Source organism: Leptomonas pyrrhocoris (genome assembly GCF_001293395.1).
Source record: "Leptomonas pyrrhocoris isolate H10 chromosome Unknown, whole genome shotgun sequence".
Taxonomy (NCBI): domain Eukaryota; phylum Euglenozoa; class Kinetoplastea; order Trypanosomatida; family Trypanosomatidae; genus Leptomonas; species Leptomonas pyrrhocoris.
This window is the reverse complement of record NW_015438384.1, coordinates 311532-336933: the sequence shown is the minus strand read 5'-3', so window position 1 is coordinate 336933 and position 25402 is coordinate 311532. Positions and strand designations below refer to the sequence as shown.

General features: G+C 58.5%; 6 protein-coding genes across 12 annotated transcripts; all 6 read left to right on the top strand.

Annotated features, from left to right (window-relative positions):
- Positions 1-648: 648 nt before the first annotated feature.
- Positions 649-1646, top strand: ABB37_09053 (putative mitochondrial iron superoxide dismutase (FESODA); the record flags this gene model as incomplete). 2 transcript variants are annotated; one of them, XM_015808312.1, is made up of 1 exon in its annotated part: positions 649-1646. In XM_015808312.1, the coding sequence occupies exon 1, from the start codon at positions 957-959 to the stop codon at positions 1644-1646; it is 690 nt and encodes a 229-aa protein (XP_015653203.1). In that variant the 5' UTR covers positions 649-956. The 2 variants fall into 2 exon arrangements, with proteins under 2 accessions (XP_015653203.1, XP_015653202.1); XM_015808311.1 differs by having other exon boundaries at positions 701-1646.
- Positions 1647-3758: 2112 nt separating this feature from the next.
- On the top strand, positions 3759-4849 carry ABB37_09052 (hypothetical protein; the record flags this gene model as incomplete). The annotated part of the gene is made up of 1 exon (XM_015808310.1): positions 3759-4849. The coding sequence occupies exon 1, from the start codon at positions 4130-4132 to the stop codon at positions 4847-4849; it is 720 nt and encodes a 239-aa protein (XP_015653201.1). The 5' UTR covers positions 3759-4129.
- Positions 4850-5762: 913 nt separating this feature from the next.
- On the top strand, positions 5763-6868 carry ABB37_09051 (hypothetical protein; the record flags this gene model as incomplete). 2 transcript variants are annotated; one of them, XM_015808309.1, is made up of 1 exon in its annotated part: positions 5763-6868. In XM_015808309.1, exon 1 carries the CDS (start codon positions 6134-6136, stop codon positions 6866-6868), a length of 735 nt encoding a protein of 244 aa, XP_015653200.1. In that variant the 5' UTR covers positions 5763-6133. The 2 variants fall into 2 exon arrangements, with proteins under 2 accessions (XP_015653200.1, XP_015653199.1); XM_015808308.1 differs by having other exon boundaries at positions 6131-6868.
- A 462-nt stretch (positions 6869-7330) lies between these two features.
- Positions 7331-8201, top strand: ABB37_09050 (putative mitochondrial associated ribonuclease; the record flags this gene model as incomplete). Of its 4 annotated transcripts, none has more annotated exons than XM_015808307.1 (1): positions 7331-8201. In XM_015808307.1, the coding sequence occupies exon 1, from the start codon at positions 7575-7577 to the stop codon at positions 8199-8201; it is 627 nt and encodes a 208-aa protein (XP_015653198.1). In that variant the 5' UTR covers positions 7331-7574. The 4 variants fall into 4 exon arrangements, with proteins under 4 accessions (XP_015653198.1, XP_015653197.1, XP_015653196.1 ...); XM_015808306.1 differs by having other exon boundaries at positions 7351-8201; XM_015808305.1 differs by having other exon boundaries at positions 7376-8201.
- Positions 8202-9325: 1124 nt separating this feature from the next.
- Positions 9326-9776, top strand: ABB37_09049 (putative mitochondrial hypothetical protein; the record flags this gene model as incomplete). Of its 2 annotated transcripts, none has more annotated exons than XM_015808303.1 (1): positions 9326-9776. In XM_015808303.1, exon 1 carries the CDS (start codon positions 9486-9488, stop codon positions 9774-9776), a length of 291 nt encoding a protein of 96 aa, XP_015653194.1. In that variant the 5' UTR covers positions 9326-9485. The 2 variants fall into 2 exon arrangements, with proteins under 2 accessions (XP_015653194.1, XP_015653193.1); XM_015808302.1 differs by having other exon boundaries at positions 9392-9776.
- Positions 9777-10253: 477 nt separating this feature from the next.
- ABB37_09048 (hypothetical protein) lies at positions 10254-24597 on the top strand (the record flags this gene model as incomplete). The annotated part of the gene is made up of 1 exon (XM_015808301.1): positions 10254-24597. Exon 1 carries the CDS (start codon positions 10996-10998, stop codon positions 24595-24597), a length of 13602 nt encoding a protein of 4533 aa, XP_015653192.1. The 5' UTR covers positions 10254-10995.
- Between the last annotated feature and the right edge of the window lie 805 nt (positions 24598-25402).

Sequence of the window (25402 nt, the reverse complement as noted above, 5' to 3'; positions counted from 1 at the left end):
CCCCCCCCCCTCTCCTTCTCCGATCAACGTTGATGGGCTCGTATGTGATGAGTTCCCATAGATGGCTGTTTACACACTACCTTGAAAGAACCAAACCAACAGGACACTGCGGACGTGGTCGAACAAGCAAACAAGAGCTTGATGGGGCGGGGGGAGACTCTCCTCCATTATTTCGTGCTGCTTGGTCGCTGGGCAGCCAGAGATTCTCCTCTCTGATCTTGTTTTTGTTTTTTTTCTTTAAGAGGCGCTGTAACGTGCTGGTGCGCCAATCTCGCCTTCAATGAAAAAGGCGAGATTGGCGCAGTTGAGTGGGGTTTTCTTTGGTCTGTGTGTGTGTGTGTGTGTGTGCAGCGGTGTGCCACTGATGTGGTGCGTCTCAAGCACGTTGCGTGGAAAAAGGACCTTCTTTGTCCGCCGTCGTTGATTCCCCTCCCCTTCCCTTTGGTGTCTTCTGGTTGTTTGTTGGATGTGGTACGGGAGCACCTCACCTGCAATCTCACGCATGAGCATCCGCATTCCATGTTCAACTGCCTTCCTTTTTGATACCTCTACTTACTGGATTTTGTTTGTTTTCCTTCTTGCGTTCTTTCTCCCTCTCCTCTCCGATCCATACGGGGCCGACGTCTTGGCCACGGCGAAACGTGAACAGGGATACCTGCTGTTCACACCTCCTCTTCGCATATTATTTTTCTTCTTCTTAGTATTAGTGGTTGAGTTCTCTATATCTCTATCTCTCTATCTAGCTATATATATACACACACACGTACGCGGGCTCTATCTGCTTTCCTCTTCACACAAACGCCCATCTCTGTGCCTTTCTTCTTCTCTACTGCTTCCGTTTGAGCTCACCGATACCCATTTTTTCGCGTAGCTGGCCTTCTTCCGCCGTATTTACCCTCCAACAGTCGCAATAACCCCCTCCCCCCCCCTCCTCCTCCTCAAGAAATCCCCAAAACATGTTCCGCGGTGCTTCGCTCAAGGCGGCAGCGGCGGCCATCACCGGCGTCTCGCGCATGCACTACAGCTCCCTTCCCGATCTCAAGTACCCGGCGGAGCTGCCAAAGCTGAACTTCGATTGGAAGGACGGCATTAAGCCCGTCTTCAGCCCCCGGCAGATCGAGCTGCACTACACGAAGCACCACAAGGCCTACGTGGATAAGCTGAACAGCATCGGCAAGGGCTACGAGGGGAAGACGATCGAGGACATTGTGCAGGCCACGAACGGCCACGCCGACAAGAAGGTCGCCTTCAACCAGGCGGCGCAGCACTTCAACCACACCTTCCTGTGGAACTGCTGGACACCGAACGGGACGGCGGTGCCGAAGGAGCTGGAGGCTGCCATCGCGAAGCAGTTCGGCAGCCTGGCGGACTTCAAGACCGCCTTTGAGCAGGCCGGCGCGGGCAACTTCGGTTCCGGCTGGACGTGGCTCTGTGTGAACCCCAAAACGAAGGAGCTGGAGATCGACAACACGAGCAACGCCGGCTGCCCCATCACGAACAACCTCCGCCCGATCTTCACGGCAGACGTGTGGGAGCACGCCTACTACAAGGACTTCGAGAACCGACGCCCGGACTACTTGAAGGAGATGTGGAAGGTGGTGAACTGGGAGTTCGTTGCGAAGATGTACGCGCAGGCTTCCAAGTAGGCGTAGGAAGCGCTGCTGCTCTCGTGAGAGAGGAAAGTGTTCGAGCTGCGCTGTACGCACCGCCTCCTACACAACTATTTATATTTCTACCTATATACAATTTCTTTTTTGAGATTTCTTCGTAAATTTTCGAAATTTCGCTCGTTAGCACTTACTACGCTTAGCTCTTTTGCCGACCCCTTTTCACAGGCGCCCTTCTTCTTTTTCTTTTCATTTGAAGGGCACACCTCTCACTGGCTTATCGGCGTGCTTCATCCAACGCACACACGTGCGCAGAGCCTTTCTCTCTTTCTCTCTCCATATATATATATTTATGAAGGCTTTTTGCCCGCTTTAGTTGTTATGTTTTTTAAAGCTCTTTCTGAATGCTGGGAACGGCGCTACGTGAACGAACAACGATGCTCCCGTGTGCTCGACTCGGTAGCGACAGGGTCTTGCCGTCCTTCTGTCTACATATATATATATCTACAGCTGTGTCATTGCAGGCAGTTCGTTCGGCTTGTCTTTTCCCCCTTCCGCTGTCACAACGGCGGAGTCAAGAAAACGAACAGAAAACGAGGAGAGAGAGAGAGAGAGAGAGAGAAGGAAATGAAACGAAGACAGCGCGACACCGAAGGAGCACGCCTTTTTCTTCTTTTTCTTTTCTGCTGCTCGTAGTGACGACGTTGGCGACGTGAGACCGGTAGTGTCCCCGTAGCTGCGCAATGATCTACCGATGCGTGACAACGACATGTGTGTGAAGAGAGACAGAGAGAGAGAGACGGAGAAGGAAAGCTTGAAAGCAACAACAACAAGAAGGCGTGGGTTTCGTTTTCTCTTCCCTTCTCCTGTCCCGCAGCGTCACAGCGCGTCATCTGCCTCGTGTGTGTGTGTGTGTGTGTGTGTGTGATTTCTTATTTTCTGGATTTCTTTGCTTTTACATCTCTTTAACGATTTCCGCTGTTTTCAATCACACACCGAGAACAAAATTCTTTCAAAAGGAAAACACGTATATTTTGCTTTGGCTATTCAGCGTCTTTTCTTGAGCCGTCTTCTCTACCTCTTTCGATCCCTCAATTAGTACACTCGAAAGAAAAAATATCTTCTCCCCTTTCATTTCCTTCGTTGTCCGTGTTCGCTACATATACGTACGGTCTCCCCCCCCCCCCTCCCACTGCCGGCGCCGTGGAGGATAGCGGAGGCAGACGGCGCAGGCGCCACTTCAGTTCTGATTCGTACGGCGTCTTCTTCTTCTCGCTGTTTTTGATAGTACTGCCATTGTTGTGTCTGATGCTGCGCGATCGGGCTGTAGTGGATGATGCCCCCCCCCCTCCCTTAGATTAAAACTCAGCAGTGTAACTGCAGTGTTTCGCGTTACAGCACAGCCAGGAACAGAAGCGGGTGAGTTCGGGTTGCGGTGAAGCGCTTAGCGCTAATGCGAGAAGGAACGAAGAATGGCACACTGAGAAGAAAAGGCAGCGCTCGTCTGCCTTTTTGGAATTTTCCATTTTTCGCTTTTCACGGTGACGCGCGTTGGGCTGTAGCAGAGCGTGACTGCGAGGGGTGCATCGCTCGGGCAGGTTGTGCTCGAACCTCTTCTTTCTCTTATTATGATTTTTATTACTACTATTTACGGTGGTTGGGCGTGTGCCTGGCTGGCGCGAGAGCAGCAGGATTGAAGAGAGCTGGTCACGCGTGGACAAAGAGAGAGAAGGCGTCATATTACCAAATAATTGTGTCACCTCGCTGCGAGCAGCACAGCTCAAAGAAGAGAAAAGGAAAAGAAGATCAACAACAGTAATAACACGAGTACTTTCGGAGCTGCAGGAAGAGCCTGGCGCCCCGTGCCCTTTCCTGTTACGACAGAAGGGGCGGGCTGTAAAAGAAAAGAAAAATGCAAGACAAGAACGCGTGCCGGCACCGTCTGAACGTCGTCGCGACTTCGCCTACCGGCGTTTTTTATGTGATGATGCATTGTGTTCTTCCGTCGTGGATTTTATTACTATTACTCCTATTATCACGTCACTGTGTCGGCTCTGTTTTGCGATTCGCAGCACCTTCGCCCGCTCTCCTCTTTTTACATTTCTCTCGTATCGTGCGTCATTCTGAGGAGCACACACACACACACACACAGTAAGAGGAATAAGAAGAACCGTGTTGACTTGACCTCTTGTGCTGCGCCAAGCCGTTGGTACAATCGTGAGAAGAAGGGTTGTTTTTTTAAGCACGTCCTGAGTGGCGGATCGAATCACCTCGACGTTGTCGCCGCGGTTCGTCTACTTGCCTGGAAAGTGCAGGAAGGAATTCCCACTCTCTTTTCTGCTTCTCACTCGCACACCGTTGCGGCCTCAGCGAGGGGTTTTTTCTGGTTTTTTTTTTTAGCATTCACCGAACAGCGCGTAAGTCCCAAGGTCTTTTTCTCTGTCGTTGTTGCTGTGGTTGTGTAATTGCGGAGGAGGGGTGTATTCGAACCGTACTAGTGTAGGCAACGACGCCACGGAGCGATGTCAAATTCCGCGGTGACTGCGGGCACGGTCACCGTGCCCGCACCGTCCCACCACCCCCTCCAGGTGCTAAGGGACTTTACCGAGTGCCGCACGCTGTTCATGTGCTGCGACATGCAAGAGAAGCTGGCGAACCGCATCCCTGGCTTCCACGAGACGATCCACGTCACGAACAACCTCACCCTCTTCTGCGAAATCCTCGGCCCGAAGCACTGCAGCTGCGTAGCGACCGTGCAGTACCCCGACGGCGTGGGGCCGCTCTATCACGAAATCCTTCTACCGCCCAACACGCCGGTCTTCCCTAAGATCGAGCCGTCGATGCTGCTACCGGAGGTGCTGCCGTACCTGTACGGCGACGCGGAGCGCGGCCTCCTGCCGGTGCAGCAGGTGGTGCTGTGGGGCCACGAGACGCACGTCTGCATCTTGCAAACGGCGGACGAGTTACTGCGACGTGGCTTTCGCGTGACCGTCGTGACCGACGCCTGTGCGGCGCAGCGGCGCGTAGATCACGAGGTAGCGATCATGGAGATGAGTCGGTGGGAGGGGCTGCTGCTGACAGCGTCGACAAGCCTTTACCTGCAGATTATGCGCGAACACCCGCGCTATCTTGCGCCGGTGATGAAGGTGGTGTTGGACCGTACAGGCATGTTTAAGCGACCGTACCAGCGCAGCGAAGACCCGACGCTGACGCCGGCGGAGCGGGAAGTGCAGGACGAGTAAACTCCTTCTGCGGAGGAGGGCGCTCGTGACAGTGTGTGTGTGTGGAGGGAGGGGGGAAGGGAGCGGTGTGCTGCCTCCCATTGCTGGTCCTCCAAGTAGGATGAATGAAGCTGTTCTCCCTGACGTATTCTTTTCTGATTGTTTTGTCTTGTTTTGTTTCGTGGACGTCGCCTGCGTCTCGTTGCGCCGCTCTCTCTCTCTCTCTCTCTCTTTCATACGGCGACGCGTGTGCGCTCAGCACGACTGACCGCCAAGTGATCTGCTAAGGGTGCTGCCCGAGAAGAGGGAAAACCACAGAGGGAAAAGGCGGCAGGTGAAGGAAGGAAGCGACGTGCTCCTCTGCACCTCGACGTGTGCGTCAGCACCAAAAACGGGCAGCTTAGTTTTCTTTTCCTTTCTCTGTTCACTCTAAAGGTTTTTTTTTTCCAGTTGCTTTCCGTATCTCTTTCTCTTTCCCTCTGCCGGATCGTTTGGGAGAACGGCGGAGGGAAATCAGCGGTGTACAGCGCCGCAGCCTTTTTTCCAGTGTCTTGGTTTACATTCATATATGCACGATAGCTGTGGGTGTTGAACTCACTCCATTTGCTGATTGCTGTTTACTATGATGATGATGATGATTTGCTCTCGTGTGTATCGGTTTTTAATCTCTACTCAAAGCAAACTTCTACTACATATGTTTTTCCATCTTCTGAGGGAGAGAGTCACCGTCGTCTTCGGCGTGGCTGATGCGCGACTATTGTCAGCGCACTCCGTCGTCGTCGCTCCTGACGTGGTGGTGATGGCGGCTGTATCGGAGGTGATGTGCGCCCTTCTTCTGGTGCCCCTCCGCGTTCTGATCCCCTGCACGCACTTCGATTTATTACAATTATTATTCCTTTTCCTTTTCTCGCCTGCTTCTGCGGAATGCGAGATAGTAGCAATAGACTTTTTAAAGAAGAGAAGAGAAACTCAACGGCGTCCCTCAGTCGTAACCGCGGCGCCATTCCACCTCCTCACAGCGCCGACACACACGCAGCCGCACGCCTCTTCTTCTATTTCTATCGACTGGAGCAGCTCGAAACCCTCCACAAAACAAAGAAGACAGCGGGGTCTCCGGACCGCTTCGCGGCACCCTCCACGAAGCGGGCGCATTCATGCACCCTAAAAGAGAGCCGAATACATTCTAAAAAGGAAAACAGTAGGAAGCTCTCTCCTCAGCATACCTATATATATACCTCTCGCGTTACCCGCTAAACTCATACTTCTATCATTCATATTGCCTTGTTTTCTTTTCTTCCAAAAGGAATGTCGCAGCACTCCATCTCTGAGCACTCGCGGCTGCTCCGGAAGTTCGACACCTGCCGCACCGCCTTTCTGCTGTGCGACGTACAGGAGAAGGTAGCACCGCACATCCGCAACTTCCACGACGCCGTCCACGCTGCGAATGCGCTGGCGGCGGTGTACACGCTGCTCGGGCCCGCGCATTGCGTGTTCGTTGTCTCGGAGCAGTACCCGAAAGGCCTCGGGCACACGCACCGCGACATTCAACTCCCGGCGGGTGCTGTTGTGGTGGAGAAGCTGACCATGTCGATGCTCGTGCCCGCGATTTGCCCTCACATCTTCGGCGACGCCGCACGCGGCATTCCTCCCGTGCAGCAGGTAATCATCTGGGGCCATGAAACCTACGCCTGCATCCTGCAGACGACGGACGAGCTGCTCGCACGCGGGATTCGCGTGGCGGTGCTGGTGGACAGCAGCGGGGCGCAGGTCCCGGCGCACCACGACATGGCCGTCATGCAGATGTCCCACTGGAGCGGTGCGATGATGACGACACTGCCGTCAGCGCTGATGCAGCTGACGCGGTCTGATGCGCGGTTTGTGAAGGACATCATTCGCATCCTGAAGAAGTACGCCGTTGATTGGGCGTCGACGCAGCCGAAGCCGAAGAAGCCGGAGGCGGGGGAAGAGAGGCCGCAGGAAGAGGCGAATGCCGCGGCCGTCGCGGAGACGGAGTCGGCGTGGACCGGCATGGACAGCTGAGCGCAGCGCAGGCAGAAGAAATAATAATGAACTCATTGCTTCTCTCGCTCTCGAAGAGCATGCTTCTCTTGCTTAAAAAAAAAATAGCGATTACCGCAAATGCAAGCAACAACACAAGCAAAGAACATAACAGAAGGGGATGGGGAGACTCGTGCTGTTCGCAGTCGCCCTTGTTGCGTAACACAGCTGCTAACACTATGTGTGTGGGGGTGAGAAAGAAGGCTCTGAGAACAACGCGAAAGGAAGATGCACGTCCGATACGTGATGGCAACGGTGACCTGCTACCCGAGGTTGGAGATCTGTGGTATCGTCGCTCGGTAATACGGGCGTGCAATACTATTATTATTATTATTATTATTATTATTATTATTATTATTATTATTATTATTATTATTATTATATGTCCTTCCTCCCTCCTTCTTTTCTCCTTGTGTTTGTGTATGCGCGTGTGTGTGTGTGTCAGTGGGTGTGCAACCCTCTCAGTATCATCGCTGACATCATCTGTAAGAAACGGAAAGAGAACAGCACAAATAACGTGCCGCTTCTTTTATTTTTCGGTTTGCTTTGGGGGTATTCGCTCCTCCGCGTACGGAATACACTGCACATAACAAGTACCAACAGGCACAGATTCGCCTATTTCCTCACACATACACGTACACATACACGTACACATACACGTACATACACCGAGGAAAAGAAAACGCCGATGTCCCTCTCCTCCTTTATCGCGCCGCGTTCTCACCTGCTGCAGCAGTACACGAGCTGCCGCACGATGTTTCTCTGCTGCGACATTCAAGAAAAGCTGCGTAAGCGAATTCCAAAATTTAACAACGCCGTCGTCGTCTCGAACTTAATGGCCGACTTCCACGACGTGCTGACACCGAAGTACGCAACCTTTGTGGCGACCGAGCACGCGCCCGAGCTCGCTGGTCCCTTCGTCAAGGACATTCGTTTGCCTGCAGGCACGCACATCATGACGAAGTATCAGCCGTCGATGCTGCTGCCGGACGTGTCGTCTTTGCTGGAGGGCGACGAGGCGAAGGGTGTGCTGCCGGTGCGGCAGGCGGTGCTGTGGGGGCATGAAAGCCACGTGTGCATCCTCCATACGGCCGATGCGCTGCTGCAGCGGAACATCCGTGTCGCAGTCCTCGTTGACGGGTGCGCGGCACAGCACGCCATCGATCACGAGGCGGCAGTCCAGACGATGGCCTCGTGGGATGGGCTGACGCTGTCGACCATTGAGTCTGTCGTGATGCAACTGACGCAGAACGACCATGCGATGGTGAAGGACCTGTGGAAGCTGCTTCGTACGCGTCGCGAGCAGCTCGCGTGAGGCGCGTGCGTGTGCGGTGAGGGATCTCCGCAACAGCAGGATAGAGAGAGAGAGAGCAAGATACTACCGTAAAAATATCGGTACTCTCGCTGTATGTTATTATTATTATTATTATTATTATCAGCGCTAATAATGTTGTTTTGAGGTTCTTTCCTATGCTAGCGAATGTTATTTTATCTCCATTTTTAAACGGCGTAATATGAACTGTTCATGTTTGTGCGTGTGTGTGCGTTTCCCATTACCAACCTCCTTCACTCTTTGGCATTCATTTTCGCTTATTTTGTTTGTTTTCACTAACGCCCGCACGTAAGCACGTCTTTCAGCGTGTGGGGTGTGTGGAGGTGTGACCGCGTTGTATCCGGTAAGGCGATACAAAGAGGGCGAAGCTGTTGGGCTTACCGGCGTGACATATGAAGTTATTGTTCTCTTCTGTTATTTTCTTTGTTTTCTCACACACACGCGCACGCTCTGAGAGAACTGCCGGTGGAACGAGGAAGCGTGGGCGGAGCAACGTCTCCTCATCTCACGTGTTCTCTCCTTGCCGTCTTTCCTTCCTCTTCTATAAAGCTCCACGTGGACGAGTTCTTCAGACGGCGCCCAACGTGGGCACACGCTGATGCTTTCTTTTTCTTCAGCCTTTTTTTTTTCTGTTTTGGCTCCTCTTCTGTTTGCTCTCTGTTTCTTTGTTTTGCTTTTCCATGAAAGAAGCAGTTGAAGTGCTTTCTTCAATCTTCCCCCTCATTATCATAATAATAAAAAGAAATAGAAGAGAAGAGTGTGTGCGTGTTTGCTGACTTCCAGTATCAGGGGAGACAGGGCCGTATTCGCACGCGCCGCTCGCGAGTCGAGGTCACGTCGCACTGAGGTGAAAACACCGAAAAGGAAAACACAATTAATTGTACGTTCAAGAATCCCTTGCAGCTGCTTCTCTCGCGGTGCTACTTGGATATTTTTGGTTGGGGTTGTTCGTCCGTCGAACTCCCTTTTTTTGTATCTTTACTTCTCTTAATGCGGAATTGAATGACCGCGTTGTAGCATACATATATAAGAAGAACACCGTTTTACTCGTCGTCTGACCGCCTTTCGCTGTCTCTCTCTCTCTCTCTCGCGGTGCGGTGCGGTGAGCTATCCGCCGTACTTGCTTGTAATTTTTTTCCTTTACCGCTTCCTCGAATCTCATTCCTCTCACAGGAATACAGACGTGCCTGCTTCAGCCACATTCCTTTTCATTCACATACAAAAGAGAAAAGAGAAAAAGCAAGAAACTTAGGAGAAGAGAAAAAAATGCAGGCGCAAATGGCATTGCAGCAGTCCATGGAGCAGTACATCATGCTCGACTTCGCGAACATCGTGTTGGAGCAGTGCTGGGACACGTGCTACGACCGCAACCTCACTCGGGCAGAACTCGCCTCCGGTGACATACCCGATGTGAAATTTCAAAAGATGGACGCGTGCGCACGGAAGTGTGTGGGGCGACACTTCGAGGTGATGAAGCTAATGATGGAGAGCCGCGAGATTCGCGCGAAGGAGGAGGCGCAGGGCCTGGCACCCGGTACGCTGAGTCAGCCGAGTTGAAGCCGGTGAACCCTTCTGTACCGATGATACGCGTGTTTCACGTCAACGCCGGCGAGAAAACTACGTGTTGTGAATCGGAAGAAGTGAGTTTTGTGGGTTTTGTGTGGAAAGACTGCTGTGGAGTCTCTTCGTTGATGAACTTTTTTGTTGTTGTTGTTGTTTCCTTTCGTGTCAATGTGGGGGCGGCTTGCTCGCTGACGTTGGTGTCCTCGCTCTACTACACATAATCTCTAACTCGCACAACAACAGGAGAATGGTTTGGTGAAGGAGGCAGTCCGCCAAGTGTGTTCATCATCGCGGCATTTATTATTATTACTATTGAGTCCTTTAACAATGCTGTCTCATCACTCCTCCTTCGTATATATATATATATATATGTCCTTTGCTATCGCTTCATCCCCCACCACGCCTGCCTCCTAAATACGTATTGCCAATAAATATTTTTGTTGATGTCGCCCTCCGCGTTGCCGCACCTTAGCCGTCTTCACAGAACATTCTCTTTTGTTTATTTTACATTGTGATGGGGACTGGTGCTGCGCATCGGGATACGCAGACCCACCCACATCACCGTCGCTTACCGCCGCCGCAGCACCTTCTTCTTTGTTCACCGTACATATTTAATCCAACGCCGTTGCCGTGGCAGCTGGCGGTAGCTGTCGCTGCTCACCTGCTCTCTCACACTCTCGTCTCCGTTTGCTTCCCCTTTGCGTAGTCCAGCTTTACCGTGGGAACGGATTGCATCGACTGCTCTTGCGTCGTTTATCGCTGCCATTAATCCAACCGCCAAAACAGTTGAAGCAGCGAAAGACACGGATACCTCTGTCTCGGCCCCCCACCACCACCACCGCCCCTCCTCTTCATGCGTGTTGACGTGTCAATGCAGCTGGCCGAGTTGGCTCATCGGGGACAGTGGTGGCGTTGTCTTGATGTTCTACAGCAACTCGTCGCCGCAAAAGGCGCTGGTGCGACACACGCTGTGCTGCAGCAGCCCTCTGTGCTGCGTCGTGTTGTGCAGCCGACGTGGTCCGATGGGAAGCAGGACCGATGGAGGAGAACCGCCGCCGTGTTGGTGCTGTGTGGACAGGCTCTGCATGCAACTCCCACTTCTTCTCGAACATTCAATCATATCGCCGTCGGCAGCAGTGATGGTGGTGCGAAGGCAGCAGCGCCATCGCATGAACCTACGTGGAACGGAACAACACAAGATGAAAAGGCCCGTATGCGGACCTCGTCAGCGCCGCTCGCTGGTGAAGCATCCGCAGCGACGACGTCCGATCCTCCGACTAGCGAATTTGATCTCTTACCTCCGCAGCTCCGTGAGTGGAAGCTGCTCGTCACATCGCTGCTGCAGTCTTACGTTTCGCTGGCGACGGATGCGGCAGGTACGTACGGCGACGAGCAAAACCCGCGTGCGACGTGTTCTCCAACGTCACCCTTGGCAGCGCCGTCGAAGGATCCGGACGGAGTCAACGGTGGAGAGGAGACGGTGCGTGCCGCGGTGAGGGAGATCTGTACCTGGGCAGCGACGGTACAGCTTGGTGTCGACGGCGCGCTGCTGTCCGCCGCTCGTGCAAAGGCGGAGATTGAATTCAGCGGCGCGCAGCAGCAGCAGACTCACACCCGAAGGGAAAAGGATGATGTCGGATCCACTGCTGCTGAAGATGGAGGCCAACTGCAGAGCAGCGAAGCATCCTCTTCACGTCCTCCTGTCGTTGGGGACCGACACGGTATGGCACACACGGAGTGCTCCCTCGCAGAGGCTTCCCCTTCTCGAATGGCTCACCGTCTCGCCTCGGCCTGGAAAAGAGCCACGGCGCTGCCCTCCGTCGTCTCGTCCGCGCCGCCGCCGCTTCGAGCCCTCCACGGCGAGGCGACGATCCGCGAGGGGTTCGAAGAAGCGGTGGCGCAGCTGCATACAAGCGAAGATGCGACGACGAGTGCGGAGTTCGTGCTGTCGAAGCAGCGCACCCTCGCGCACTTGGTGTGGCAGCGCGCAGCGGGGATGGTCGAGCCGCACCATCGCGGCGGTGGCGCCGTCTCTGTCGAGCAGCACCTCGCTCTTTTCCTTGCGTTGTCGGAAGAGGTGCTGAAGGCGTTGGAGAGGGCAGCAACAGCGGCGCCGTTTCGAGACGGCGCTGCGAGCAGCGAAGATCAACAGCGTGCGTTTCGAGAGAGTGCGGTGGTGGTGTCAGCGTCGGAGTTGGCCACGTTGTCATGGAGTGGCAGCAGGACGTGCGTAGATGTGTCAGAGGTGGAGAAGGGCAGCAGCAGCAGCAGCAGCAGCGTTTTCGCTTTGGCAGAGTGTAAGCTCCGCACGCTCCGCGCAGTTCGGCACTTGAGTCGCGCGGTATCGCGGCTGTTTGCGAATCAGGCGTCCAGCACACAAGCCACAACAGCAGCAGCGGCGCCATCTCCATTGTCCTCCTCTTCTTTTCCAGCAAGCGGACATGGAAGTCGCTGGCTTGCCAATAGAATCGCCGAGTTGCAGCAAGGCGGCGACGCGGACACCAACAACCATTTCTATCCTTACGAGGTGTTCCTCCTTCGCACGCTGGTGAGCGCGGGGGGTGCTCTTTATAGTGGAAATAAGTGGAAGGATAACACACCAGATTCGTCGTCGCAGGTTGAGGCGGCGGTGCGGTTGACCATTACGGTGGCGGCGGCACCGAGCGCTTCGGCAAGCCTGCTACCCCTCCTACGCGACGCCCTTCAGCTGCCCCTTTTCTCCAAACACAGCGGCGGCGCCGGTGTCAGCTCCGCCAGCCGATGGAGCAGCACTAGTAGTAACAGCAGCCGCGCGCGCTCTCCGCCTTCAATGATGTCGCCCACCTTTGTCTGTTGGGTGTTAGACAGCTGCCCAGCACGGTTGTCCTACGCACTCCTCACCGGCGCGCTGCGCAAGGAGGATGCGGAGAGCTCGTCTGCCACCCCGCTGTCACCGATAGAGTTAGCGAACCTTGCGTCGGTGGTGCATGCGTTGAGCAGCGGTTTGAACAGCTACCGACGCAGCAGCCATTGCACGCGATGCATCACCACGGATAGAAGCCACAAAGGAAAAGGCAGCGAAGAAGACCTCTCCTCTGCCGTGGCAACGAAGCACGGCTCGTCTCCGCAAAGCTTTCTGTCCGGTGATGCCGCGTGCGGGTCCGTCCCGTTCCTCGCACGCATCTTTGACTCGATGGATGCCGCCTCCCTCGTGGTGTTTGGGCAGCAGCTCTTGAATGTCGGCGCGGGGCGCCATCTAGAAGACTCCCCTGCACTAGCGGTGCATCCCTTGCAAGAATCTACGAGCACGGAAGGCGGCTCCTACGGAGTATTGAATCACGTCATCGCCTCTATAGCGGACCTGGAGACGCGCGGCGTCGTCGCGCAGGCGCTGCTGCACCACGTCTGCAGGGCGGCCCCTCCTTCGATGACGTCGTCATCGCCACTGCAGAACGGCCGGCAAACCACAACGCAGCTGCCGCCGCAACAGCAGCTGGCTTCCGTGATGGGTGTACTGATGGAGTCCTTGCTGTCGAACCCGGCGAGTAGTCCACGGACGGCTGCAAGCTGCGCACAGCACTGCCTGCATGCACTCACGCAATGGGCAGCGGAAGACCGCCTTGGCACGCGCGAATCATACGATGAGCGCCGTGTGCTGTACAGCGCTGTTCGCCAGTGGTTTACGTCGAGTACGCAGCTTTATTTGTTCCACCACGCGCGGCTGTTCCTGGAGGCTGCCACGGCGAGCGACGACGCATCCCTCGCGCAGAGGGAACCGAAAGGCGGCGCCATTCAAGCTTCAGCGGCGCAGCAGTGTGCCGCTTGGTTTAACGATCAGCTCTTGCACCTCGCCTCACACGCGTCGTCTTCCTCGGAGAAGGGGCTATGGCGGTACCCGCAGCAGCAGCAGCAGCAACACAAAGAGCTGATGCAACTCTGCAGCGCCACAGCGCGTCAAATTACTGGCCTCTGTCGTCTCGTATCCTACCAGCTGCAGCTGCTCCGCGAGGGACCCAGTGCACTCACGCCGCCGTCCGCCGTCGCGCCTCTCTCCCCTTCCTCCGCAAGACACAATGACGTCAGCATCGACAACACCACAAAAATGCAGGCGGTGTGTGCAGCGGCGTACAACGCTGATTACGACTCCGTAGGGGTAGCCTACCTGTGTCATCTCGCCGTGGCGTCGTCCGCACGCACAGCCGGCAACGTAGCCGTGCACGCACCGTCGACGATCATCACGGCGCCACCATCGTTCATCTGCGCGTTTCTTCAGCGAAGCGACACCTTTGCGGCCTCTTCGGCTGCGTTTTCCGCCACTCGCGGTTCCCTGTTGACGCTACGCTCCGCCACCCCGGCCGATCGGCAGGAAGGCCCGCTGAATGCCTTGCAACTGCACCACGGCAGACCGTTGTCTGCCACGCAGCATGAGCAGCTCGGGCGCGCCATGCAGGACTTCTCGCACCACCGCCGCGTCCACGATGCTGTTGCGCTCTTCTACTCGTACGAGCGTCAGGACCGACGACTGGAGTTGGCAGAAGTGGAACTGTTTGCCGAGACCGCGAAGCGTGCGACGACTCCCTTCCTAGTCCGACTGCTGACCTACGTGCCACCGCCCTGTGAGAGCGCGGCGCTGGCCACCGCCATCGTCGCCGGTGCCTGGAAAGGCTATCAGCGGGCGTGGCGGCGCTACAGACAAGAAGGGAGCACAGCTCCGCGCTCCACGAGCCGCCAGGCGCAGCCGCACCTCTCTTCGTCCTCGTCCCTCCCCGCCTCCGCCTCCGCCGCTTCCGTGAGGGAGGCGGACGCAGCTGCGACACCTCACCTTTCGTCCGTGAGCTCGCGTTGGCATCAACGTCAGGCTGTCGAGCAGGCCTGGTACGAGGCGCTCGCCATCGCGCTGCAGGCAATCGAGCTGCTGCCCACATCGCCCCACGCGGCGCTAAACCAAAGCGCGCAGCACGCTCTTGTGCGTACGTTGTACCGACTTCTACTGGCACAACCGCAGTGGATCGCCCACTCCCCTCGCACGGGAATGACGGGAGGGAGATCTACGCTGCCGCTACGCACAGCTGTTTTGATGAACATGTTGTTGCTGTCGCCGTCACCACCGCTGGCGCACCGTCTCATGATAGGGGAATGGATGCAGCGCACCGTCGACGAGCTGCGGAAGACCCTGGACTTCTGCGAGGTGCACCACGACGCGGCGACGACGGTACGCGCGTATCTGCATTTTGTGGGCACGCACACCGCGGCGGCTTCTCCCAATGCATCACCTTCTCCTACCTCTCGTGTGATTAACGGAGCGGTGGATGACGGCGTGGCTTCCACTCTCGTGCCGCTGCTGCCGGTGGACACCTACGTCTCACTGCTTTCGCTGTCCAGCACACACGTCACGACGTCCGAGGGGTCGCTGCCGGGTTGGTCCGCCGCGCTCCACGCCGGTTCGGCGGCCGCCGAAGATGGAGAGCACGTGCACCACGCGCGCACTCCACCGCCACCGACATCGTCGGCGCACGCGACTCCCCGCAGCGCCGACGTCCAACGAGAGCAACAGCATCGTCGGCAACAGCCAATAGAAGAGGAGAGTGACATGGAGCAGCTGTGTCGCCTGCGAGCAACAATGGAGGAGAACGCAGACGAAGGAGAACGGCGCACGACCCCACCCACGCCCACAACCGGAACGTTTGGGGACGCAATCCATACACGGGACAGCGATTCAGCGAAATTGGATGAGGAGGAGATGGCAAAGGCGGACGACGGACACACCACGTCAGCAGCAGCAGCAGCGATGGCGGCTTCGGCGCTGCGCCGCTCCCACGCATTTGAGGCGAACGGCGCTGCGGTCTTTCAATTCGTTGCCGTGACACTGCCGTCCTCGTTGCGTCGTCGAGTCGAGGGCGACGATTCGCTGCTGCCGCTCGTTACGGTGCTGCACGACGCGCTACGGTGGTGTCGACTGAAACCACGACAGGTGTCCCACCACGCGGACGTGCCGGACATCTCCAGCAGCCGCGACAACGACGGTTTCTGGGTTGATGGCGCGTGGGCAGGTGAAGACGCGGCAGAGGACTCGATGACGGCGGGCGCGGATGTGCTAATACGACTTCTCTGCTCCGCGCTGCATCTTGAGTCGTCGGAAGTGTATGCTGCTTCTTTGGATGCCCTCCCCGGCGCATCTCGACAGCAGGGTGGCAGCAACGACAGCACGGGTACCTCGTGTTTGTTGACGGGAACGTTGCTGCCGCTCTCGTCTCCTCCATCAACTCGCAGAATTACGTGCTGCGTGTGTACGTGCCGGTCGCCTCACGAGCCGGCCTCGTGGAAGCTCATGCGCCACGCCGACGTTCTCTTGGAGTACGCCCTCTGTTACCTGCGGGAACTGCACGCGTTAGAGCACGGCGTGCTGTGGATCTCACCCGCGCAGCAGCAACGGGCCGACGCGGCGATGGTGGAGTGCCTCCAGGTGATAACAGCGGTGATGGAGGCCGTCGATGTGTGGGCGGCGGAGCACAAGGTGCAGATGCTGAACGAGCGCGGATGCTCAAGCGTCGCCGCCGCGTCCACCGCACAGCACGCCACGACGATCCAGTCAAATGGCGGAGATGCCGGCGCAGCCGAAGACGTCACCGACGCCCTTCGTGTGCGACTGCGCGGTACCCCGTTGGACTTGCTAAAGCAGCTCCTCCCTGTCCACGACTCGATGGGTGAAGTCGGGTCAGGCGTGCATCCGCAGGCCGTACACGACCTCACGTGCGTGGTGCGAGGCGACGTGGCGGCGTTCGAAAAGTGTAGTCCGGCCCATCCTTTCATGCGCCAGCTGTGTGGCAGTGCTGGGAGTGGCCCGCGACAGTTCAACGCACCAATCTCTGCTGACCCGCTGCACGAGCTTGTGCGGGCCATCACGCAAGGTCACTTCTCCGTCTTGACCGCGTTTATAGAAGATGTGGCGTTCGCGGATGTCGATGCCGCTGCTGTTCCGACCGATCGAGCGTGGGTCAGCAAGCGACTGGCTTATGTGTTGCGCTGTCTCACCGCGAATCGGGTCGGGGCAACGGACTCGCAAAGCGGCGCGTCAAGCAGCGGCGGCGGCGCTGCACAGGCGCTGGTCGCCCGCGTTGCAGCAGCCGATGTGACGCTGCGCCGGCTTTCTTCCCATCTCACGGACCTCGCCTTCACCGTGGAAGCAACAGCAGAGGCAGTCGCGACGTCGACGCAGCTGTCGGTGTCATTGCTGTTGTCGCAGCTGACTGACGCGGCGCACGATTCTTTTCAGGCGGCCTTGCTACTCGACGAGTGCTCGGCGTGGTGGAACACGCTGCACCTCGAAAGCTCCGTCGGCATCTCGACTGTTCGCGGTATTGCGGACGGCATCACAGCGAGTTCAACGCACGCGGGCGCGACAAACTGGCTGCTCCTCTATCACAGCTGCTTGGCCCACGTGCAGCGGGAGACGGCGCGCCTGAGGAAGGTGCTGAGGGACCTGTACACGAGCGTTTGGTGGGGCGACATTCTGCCACGCGTGCAGGCGCGTTTCGCGGCTTGCGCTGCGCGCTTCTGGTCGGACGAGGGGGTTCGCTTTCACAACCTGTACGTCAGTGTTGCGTTGCAGCACCACAACACGGCAACCGCATCGGACGAGTACCGGCGAGATACCGTGCAGTGCGCATTCGAGAAGCTGCAGCAGGCGTTGGTGCGTCATCTCCCTTCCACGTTAGCCGCCTATGAGCGTAGCAAGACGCAGCTAACGCATCCATCGGTCGATATGGACGAGCTGCTCAACGACCATGACACGGCAGAGGAGAGGGAAATTTATGGAAAGGCACGCAGAGCACTCGATGTAGAGCGTGCGCTGGTCGATTACCTTGTGCGGAGCAGCCCACAATTGAGTCCCACCGCGACACAGCGTGCTCTCAACACGAACCCGTTAACAAGCGTCAGCGCGGAGGTGTTTGAAAAGGCATTTCAAGCGGCGCTGTCGGGCTTGCCGTGGCAGCACGCCTCGCTGCTGTGGCGTACGGTCCCCTCCTTTCTTGAGATGGAGGAAGCGGAGGAGGTAGGAGGAGCAGCGGCAGCGCTGGGCCGCGCACCGGTACTCACCGAAGCAAATCGCGAGTCGCACGGAACGCGTGCAGTGGGCGCGCAGACGACAACTCCTGGTCTTACCTACACACTCCCGCGGACACTGTGGCGGCTGCTCAACGACCTGCGGCAGCTCTCGGCCACCGCCGCGGCGGAGAAGGACAGAAACAACAGCGAGGGCTGTTATGTGAGTACGGAGAGCGTCCTTTCGTTGGCGCTGCTCTCGCCGGCACCGCTCATCGTGGACGGTTACCTCGTTCACCCCCTCCTGCGGTACTCTTGCACTTCTCGCAGCGCTGATGAGGCGGCGAGTCGCGATGAGACGTGGCTAACGCGCCTCATCGTCTACGGAATGGACAAGACGGACGACAGCGGCGCGACTTCGTCTTCTTCCGGCGACTCTTTCTTCAACCCATCTCACGATCAGCGGCCGGAGGCGCACGAACGTGGTTCGTTGCCCGTTTCGTACGCCTCGGTGACCTTCGCCACCGCCACTTCCACCATACCGGCTCCCAACCGAGGAGCATCGCCGGCTTTTTCTTCCTCGCTGCTCCCGACGTCGCTCTGTCGACGCGTTGCGCCCTCCCTCGTTCTTGCGACGCTGCGTGATGCCTCCCTCGCGCCAGCGGCTCCTCTGCCGACTTCGATGGCTACTGCTTCTGCGATTTCTTCTGCGTTGCAGCCGCCAGCATCGGCGGCGGTGTCGCGTGAGGCGCTGCTGGTGGATCTCGAGCAGTTTCTCGGCTACATCGCACCGGAGGCCTGGCGTGTGGCACTATTGTGGATTCAAAACACGCCTTACCCCACGACTCTGTGCAACGAGGCGCACGACGAGGAAGCCGGCTGTGCGGCTACTCGGGCGGTATCGTCTGTCGAAGTGAGCTCCACCGTGGCGATGAGGAAGGCGCTGAGTCCGGTGGAGCAGTGCACGCTGCGGCGACTGCGGAGCGCGTTCCTGGCGTGCGGACCGTGGCCTGTGGAGGTGGCGCAGCCGCTGCTGGCGTACGTCATCGCTCGCCAACGACAGCGCGTCTGCGTCGCTGGCGTGCACACGACTGAAACAACAAGCAGTGGCGGCAGCGGCAACACCGCAGACGCGTTGGTTGTCTTTCCCGAGGCGGAGGACCTCTATCGGCTGTTTTCCTCGACGACGCACCGTGAGAGTGCCACGGAAGGGCCGTCGTGCGTGATGGCCTCTGCGTTTGCGCGACCCCCGCTGATCTGCCCCGTCGTGGCACGCCACGTCGAAGATGAGAACGATGTGCAACGAAGGACGGGAAGGGGGAGCTTAAAAGGCGACCCCGACCCAGTCGTCGCCGCGTACTGCGCGTGCGATGGTGGGTATCGGCTGCCGTCCTACATGGAAGGAGGCACTGATGCTCCTTCTCGAAGAGCGCGTTTCCGCGTTACTTCGCCATCGACGCCGCCGCCGCTTCCGTCCCTGCTTCGATGGAGCACCACTTCGAGAAATGTGGCCTCCCCCTCCGCACGGCAGCTCGTGTCGCAGGCTTCTGCGGATGCGCATTTCGCCGAAGCACCGCCGGTTCTGCTGTCGTGGCTGCGGCGACTGTCTCTCGCGCCGTCGCTGCCCGCTTGCGCAAGTCTGGTGTCGAGTCGGCCATGGAAGGAGGCCGTGCTTGCATTGCACAGGCGACAGCTGATGCCGTTGCTGCGAGTGGTGTGGAAGACGCTGTTGATTCGAAAAGTGGAGCTCGACGCGGCGGTGAAGGATGCGACAGGTAACTCAACGCGCAGCGTCAAGGAAGAGGCACCGAAAGGAAACGCATCTGGTTTGACTCCAGAGGAGATTGCCTGGCGAGAGGTGTGTGCCTCGCTGTTTGCGGTCATCGCGTGTGCTGCGGCTCGTGTGACAGGGACGGGTACCTCCCAGAATCGCACAAGAGCGACCGCGAAGATGCGCCGTGTTGTCCGGCAGCTGACGGAGCTAAGGGATGAAGTGTGTATCTTCTGGATCTGCTCGCTGCTCGAGCACGCCCTCACGCGCTCGCTGGACGCCAATGTGAGGAAGACGGCACAGACTGACAACGCGGCTTGGGTGAAGAGGGAGGAGGTGGAGGCGCTGTTCCGCAGCTCCATGGCGGCCTACTTTGAAACGTCCAACTCTGCTGTGAGAGGTCGCGCAGGAAACTTGCAGGAGCACCTGCGCGACGCCCAGTGGATGCTCAGCTGGCAGAAAGACGGGCCCCACGATGCAGCAGCGGCAGCGAAGCCGCACACACAGTCTTCTCCAACCGCCGAGACAGAAGTCGCGCTGAAGGCGCTGCTTACAGAAGCTTGCCAGCAGATGCAACGTGCCGCGAAGGAGCTCGTGGCAGACGAAGCCGTCGTTGACGAGACACGGCGCGCGGCAGCAGTGCGGTGGCTGTTGTGGCCGCCCGCCGTGTGGGAGGTGTGGAGAGCTGCGCAGTCGCCAGTGAAAGGCAGCACGTCGACCTTACCTCTGCACAACCCACTGCTCGTAGTGGCGTTGCTGCGTGCATGGCATCGCGGTCGACATGACCAGCGCGATCAAGAGCAACCACCGCGTGGTTCTGCTGTCGCGAACCTGGTGACGGTGTACGCTGAAGCCATCGCCGTGCTCGACGCAGCGGAGGAAACGACAAGAGGAGAAGAAGAAAGGCAGCGGGTGACGTCTGCGGGGATCGGAAAGTGGTCTCTCATGCACGTTTGGCAGCACATCGATGCGTACGTGCACACGGGCTGCGTGTATGTACGGGGAACGGCAACGGAGCAGCCGGTCAGCTGCGGCGCGGTGGTGGGGGGTGTCTCGGTTGTGATGGAGGCCTTTCTGCAGCTTATCTCCACGGAAGACGCCCGCCTGCGACGTCGTCGTGATTCCGCGGCGTCAGCATCGCAGGCGGCGGCGTCGCCCACCGCGTCGGACTCGCTGGCCCTCAAGGCGGTTCTTCGGCGTTTGCGACCGCATCTGCTGGAGGAGGAGGAAGAAGTGGAAGACGAAACCGTCACAGCAGCAGCCCCGACTTCCGCCGTTGCCGTGTTTCCACGTCTCATGAGGGGGGCGACGCACCCGTGGAGCGCCTACCTCCCTCGGCCTCACGGGCAACAAGACGCCGCGCCCCACGTGCACAGCTACGGGGAGGACGACTGTCATCGACAGCGACCGCCACTCGCGCTAGCCGCCACTCCGTGGCACACCCTTCTACACGTCCTGCATCTGTGCACGGCTGGCCTGCTCGACCGCAGCGCGCACAGACGGGCGCGACGGGCAGTCCCGACGGCAGCCGCCATGGCGTGCGTCGCACAGAAGCTTGCGTCGCTGCGTCAGCTTCAGACCGAACTCGAGAGGAGCGGATTTGATCACCGCGGCTCGGTGCACGACTCTGCATCGACAACGCCACCGCTGCTATCCTTCGAAGACGGTCAACGGATTCTGTGCTGGCAGCTGCGACGGCTTCAGCAGATCCGCACCCACGAGAACGCGCTCGGCTGGACCGTGGAGCAGCAGCGCCAGTGTCAACGCGCACAGCAGCACCTGCGGGCTTCCGTCACCTGCGTTGCGTCGTTGGTGCACGTTCGCCAAGCAGCATCAGCGAGCAGGCAGCGGTCTGCATTCAAAACGGCTCGCTACAACGCGGTGGAGGCGGCTACGGCAGCATGTTTCTACCCCCATCTGGAGATAGCTCTTCCGCTGACTACAACCACACCGCACCGCAGCAGCCTCGGTGCAGACGCAGGCCGGTCGGGTGCGGTGGCGGACGGGGACGTACGCGACGAAGAGGAAGAAGTTGTGACGACGTTTTCGACGCACAAACGCGTAGCGGGGGTTGCCTCCATAGCAGCAGCGTCGGCATCGTCTGGTGTCATTCGAGATGAAGCATCCGCCACTGCTCTACTGAGCAGGGTCCGTCCCTTCCTGCACCTCTGCACTTCAGCGGAGAGTCCCGCCGCCGAGAAAGACCGCGTGGCGTCCTCTTACCGGGCTTCGAACGCGCAGCTGCAGGCGGACTACGCGGTCCTGCACGCCTATCTCGCAGCCGTGCTGGGCGGCGTTGCACAGCGCCGGCGGCACAGCGATCCAACACTGCTGCTCGATTACATCACCGGAGCGGAATCAACGCGTGTGCTGCACGAGGTGAAGCACTCCCCCGCCGAGGTTGTGGCGGCGCTAACACGAGTTCTCATGCACCTTGTGCACCTTCTCTCCGTGGATCCGTTGGAGCTCACGGCAGGGGAGAGAAGCGCCATTGCCGAGGCGGGACTTCGTCTTTGTGTGGCGCTGCAGCCGTGGATGCCAGTGCATCGCCGACTTGAATCTCTCATGTCGCTCTGCCAGCTTACCGACGCCTCTCTGGTGTTGGCGCTGTGTGTGGTAGACGCAGCAGCAGCCGCAGCTCCGCACCAGCTGAGTGATGCAACGCAATCTACTTCCTTCACCGTGAGAGCGAAGAATGTTGCGATGCAGCTGGCGTCGTGCGTGGTGGACGACCTTGTGCAGCACCGACAGGCGGAATCGCTGTCCAGCCGCGGCATCGCGATACTCGGTGTGCTGCATCAACGCCTCGCACACGTCGCGCATACAGCTGCGCGCCCAGTCACCACGAGCCGACATAATCAGGTTCACAACGCTGGCGACCCACCCGCCCATGCGCAGATGTCGGTAGACGGAACGAAGCTGCTGCGGCGCGTGCTGCACTCCTGCGCTGTCCTGAGTGAGCGAGAAGCCGCCGAGGTGCACCAGGCATGGCGCTCCTACACGTGCGACAAGGCAGCGGCAGCGGCAGCGCGGGTGAGCGAAGCGGGTGTGCCCGACGTCGCCTTCTGCGGCGTGGATGTCATCCGGGGGCTCTACGCGGGCGCGCTCGATGTGGTGCGCAGCGGCGGCGGTGCGGCAGCGGCGCAGATCAACGGAGAGGTCTTTGCCTGCGCCGTGCGTTGGCGGACGTGGTGGGCGGCGAACGAGTACACGACGGGCGGCACAACGCCTTCAACGTTCGCCGCGGTGGCACACATCCACGTCTTGGAAGATCTTCTGTGCCTTGTGCTGCTTCACCAATCTGGCAACGCCATCCACCGCAGTGCGCACCGTGCGTGCGGTGAGATCTATGCGAAGTATGTCACGATGCGGAAAATCTGTGGGGCCTCGTGCGACCTCACGAGTGCGGGCGAGTGCAGTCCTGCCGCCGCTGTTGCGCTCCAACTAGCGATTGCTGCGATGCTGCTCCCATCTGCGCAGGTGTCTCCTCGCCAGGAGGAGGAATCGAATAGAACGCGATCTGCGGTAGCGCTTTCGGCTGCGCATCTCGTTCAGCTGCTCACTGCGGTGCCGCTCCTACGCGAGAAGTTGTGTCAGGCGACAGGTGCCGTACGAGACACAGAAGATCATGAGACATCGCTGCTTACCCTGCGGGTGGACCCGCACGCGGACATCGAGCGCATCTCCGCGCACCTTCTTTGGTCAATGAAGGAACAACATCACCCGATGCGCGACGTGAGTGGCAGTGCATCCACGACGACGACGACGCAAGACTTTCCTCGCTCTCCTCTGCTGGGTCGCTGGGAGGCGATGGTAACCCCGCTGCGTGCGCTACGCACCGCCGCAGCAGCTTTTCACGGGGGATCCGTCACGGTAGAAGTACGCAGCACGGCTGGCGGGTTAGCGTGCCGGCCGGTTGGACGCCGCACCGGTCCAACGCTGAATGCTGCTCGCCAGCGCCTGCCGTGCTCCTTTGCGCCGGCCCATTACCAGACGCTACGCAGCCTCGTACATGCAGGCCAGCTGTCGTGCACGCCTCTGCCGGTTGTGTTGCACGAGCTGCTGCTGCCACTGCTCGTGTTGGAAACCAAAGCGATGAGCCGGACCGAAGGCGGTGGTGAGGCGTACCGACGACTTGCGAAGCGGCACGCGCTGCTACGCGAGGTCGCCCGCCACCTCGCCGCGCACCCCGCCTTGTACTGCAGGAACATCACTGCTCCAGGAATGAAAAAGGAGCCGTTTGCTTCGCCGCTCACACCCGCGATCGAGGCCGCGGCTCGCACCACCGTCACCGCCGCCGACATGTTGACTTCCACTCCAGATATCGCCGCCGCACACCCCGATCTGCGCGGGTGGCCAGTCGCTCTGCTGCTGCTGAAGGTACTGGCGCGACTGGACGAGCTGCTGGCGGTTCGCACCGCCGGTTTTGCGCGGCACGCAGACCCCAATGCGCCCGCCTCACGTTCTTCTGTGTCCTTCAATGCCGGTTCCGCGAACGCCTTCGCCTCGCGCTACGCCGCCTCGCTGGCGCAGCGGGGACGCTTCCTGGAGGACTACCTGGCATTTGCGCTGGTGGCGCGCCACTACACAGCTGGCTGGGAGCAGGTGAACGCCCCATCTAACACGCACGCTTCTTCCTCTTCTATCTCCTCTATGGACGCCGGCAACGAGGTGAGTCGTCGTCGTGGCGATGTTGATCACCGTAATGATCTCGTTGGTGCGTTCGGTGCTTTGGATTGGGCACCGCTACCGCACGCGTTGGCCGTCGCCGCCGCCCCCACCTCTGTCGGCGCCCTCGTCGCGCTGTTCCGACAGCCCGCTGCGCCACCGCACGTCTGGCCTCGCGTACAGGAGAGAGAAGGGCCAAAGGTGGGTGGCGACGAGGTGACGACCTCCGCTGCGAGAGAGGTGCGCGAGGCAGGGGCAGCGGCCGAAGGAGTCGTCGTCGTCGTTCCCGCCGTGACGGAGGCGGAGATGCAGGAGCTGCAGCGTCTCGACCGTCTCCTTGCGGCGTCAACGTAGGTACTTTCTTCCTTGATTTGCTGCACCTCACCGCTAATACTAAAGGGAATAATAACTCAAAAGTTCAAGAGCACCGGTGATTCCGTTGCCTTCACCGCACAGACTTTTCTGGGGAGAAGGAGGCGTAAATATATACATATATATAAATGGATAAACTGCATGTTTAACAGCACGCACGGGTTCAGACGTTCCCATGCTTCTCCCTTCCACAGCAGCACTGAGCCACTGCACTCGGCGACGGCGCGCTGTCTCGGGTGCAGCAGGGCAGCCGTTCTCTCGCTTTCCACCGTCGTCTCTTTCCTTCTTCCCCTCCGTCTTCATACTCGATTCGAATTGTAATCTCTCGGAAGATGCTGTGCGCTCCTTCTTCTCTTTTCTTTTTCAGTAATCCGTTGACCAATCTCTTCAATTGTTTGTAACATTTTTTAAACCTGTGCGACAAGCATTGTGCTGCCCCCTCCTGCAAAAAGGCAAAGGAAAAAAAACCCAGCATTACGGGAGCAGCTCTGTGCTGTGGAAGGAGACCCCCCACCCCGCATTCTTTCTAGTGAGGACGGCGTTGTCTGCGCTTCGGAATAGCCATAATAACTACTGCTTTTCCCCCAGACTGCACCGCCGTGTTGGTGTGTGTCTGTGTGCGTGAGAGCGTGAGGTAGTGCACACGAACTCGCGTGCGGCCGTATCTTTTATTTCCCTGCAGGTCACCTCATCATTTGTTGTTTTAAAAAACGTGCTCCTCTGCGTTTCGCTTCTCCCTCTTCGTGTGTTTTATTTCTCTTACTTGTTTCGTTCTCATCAGTGTTCG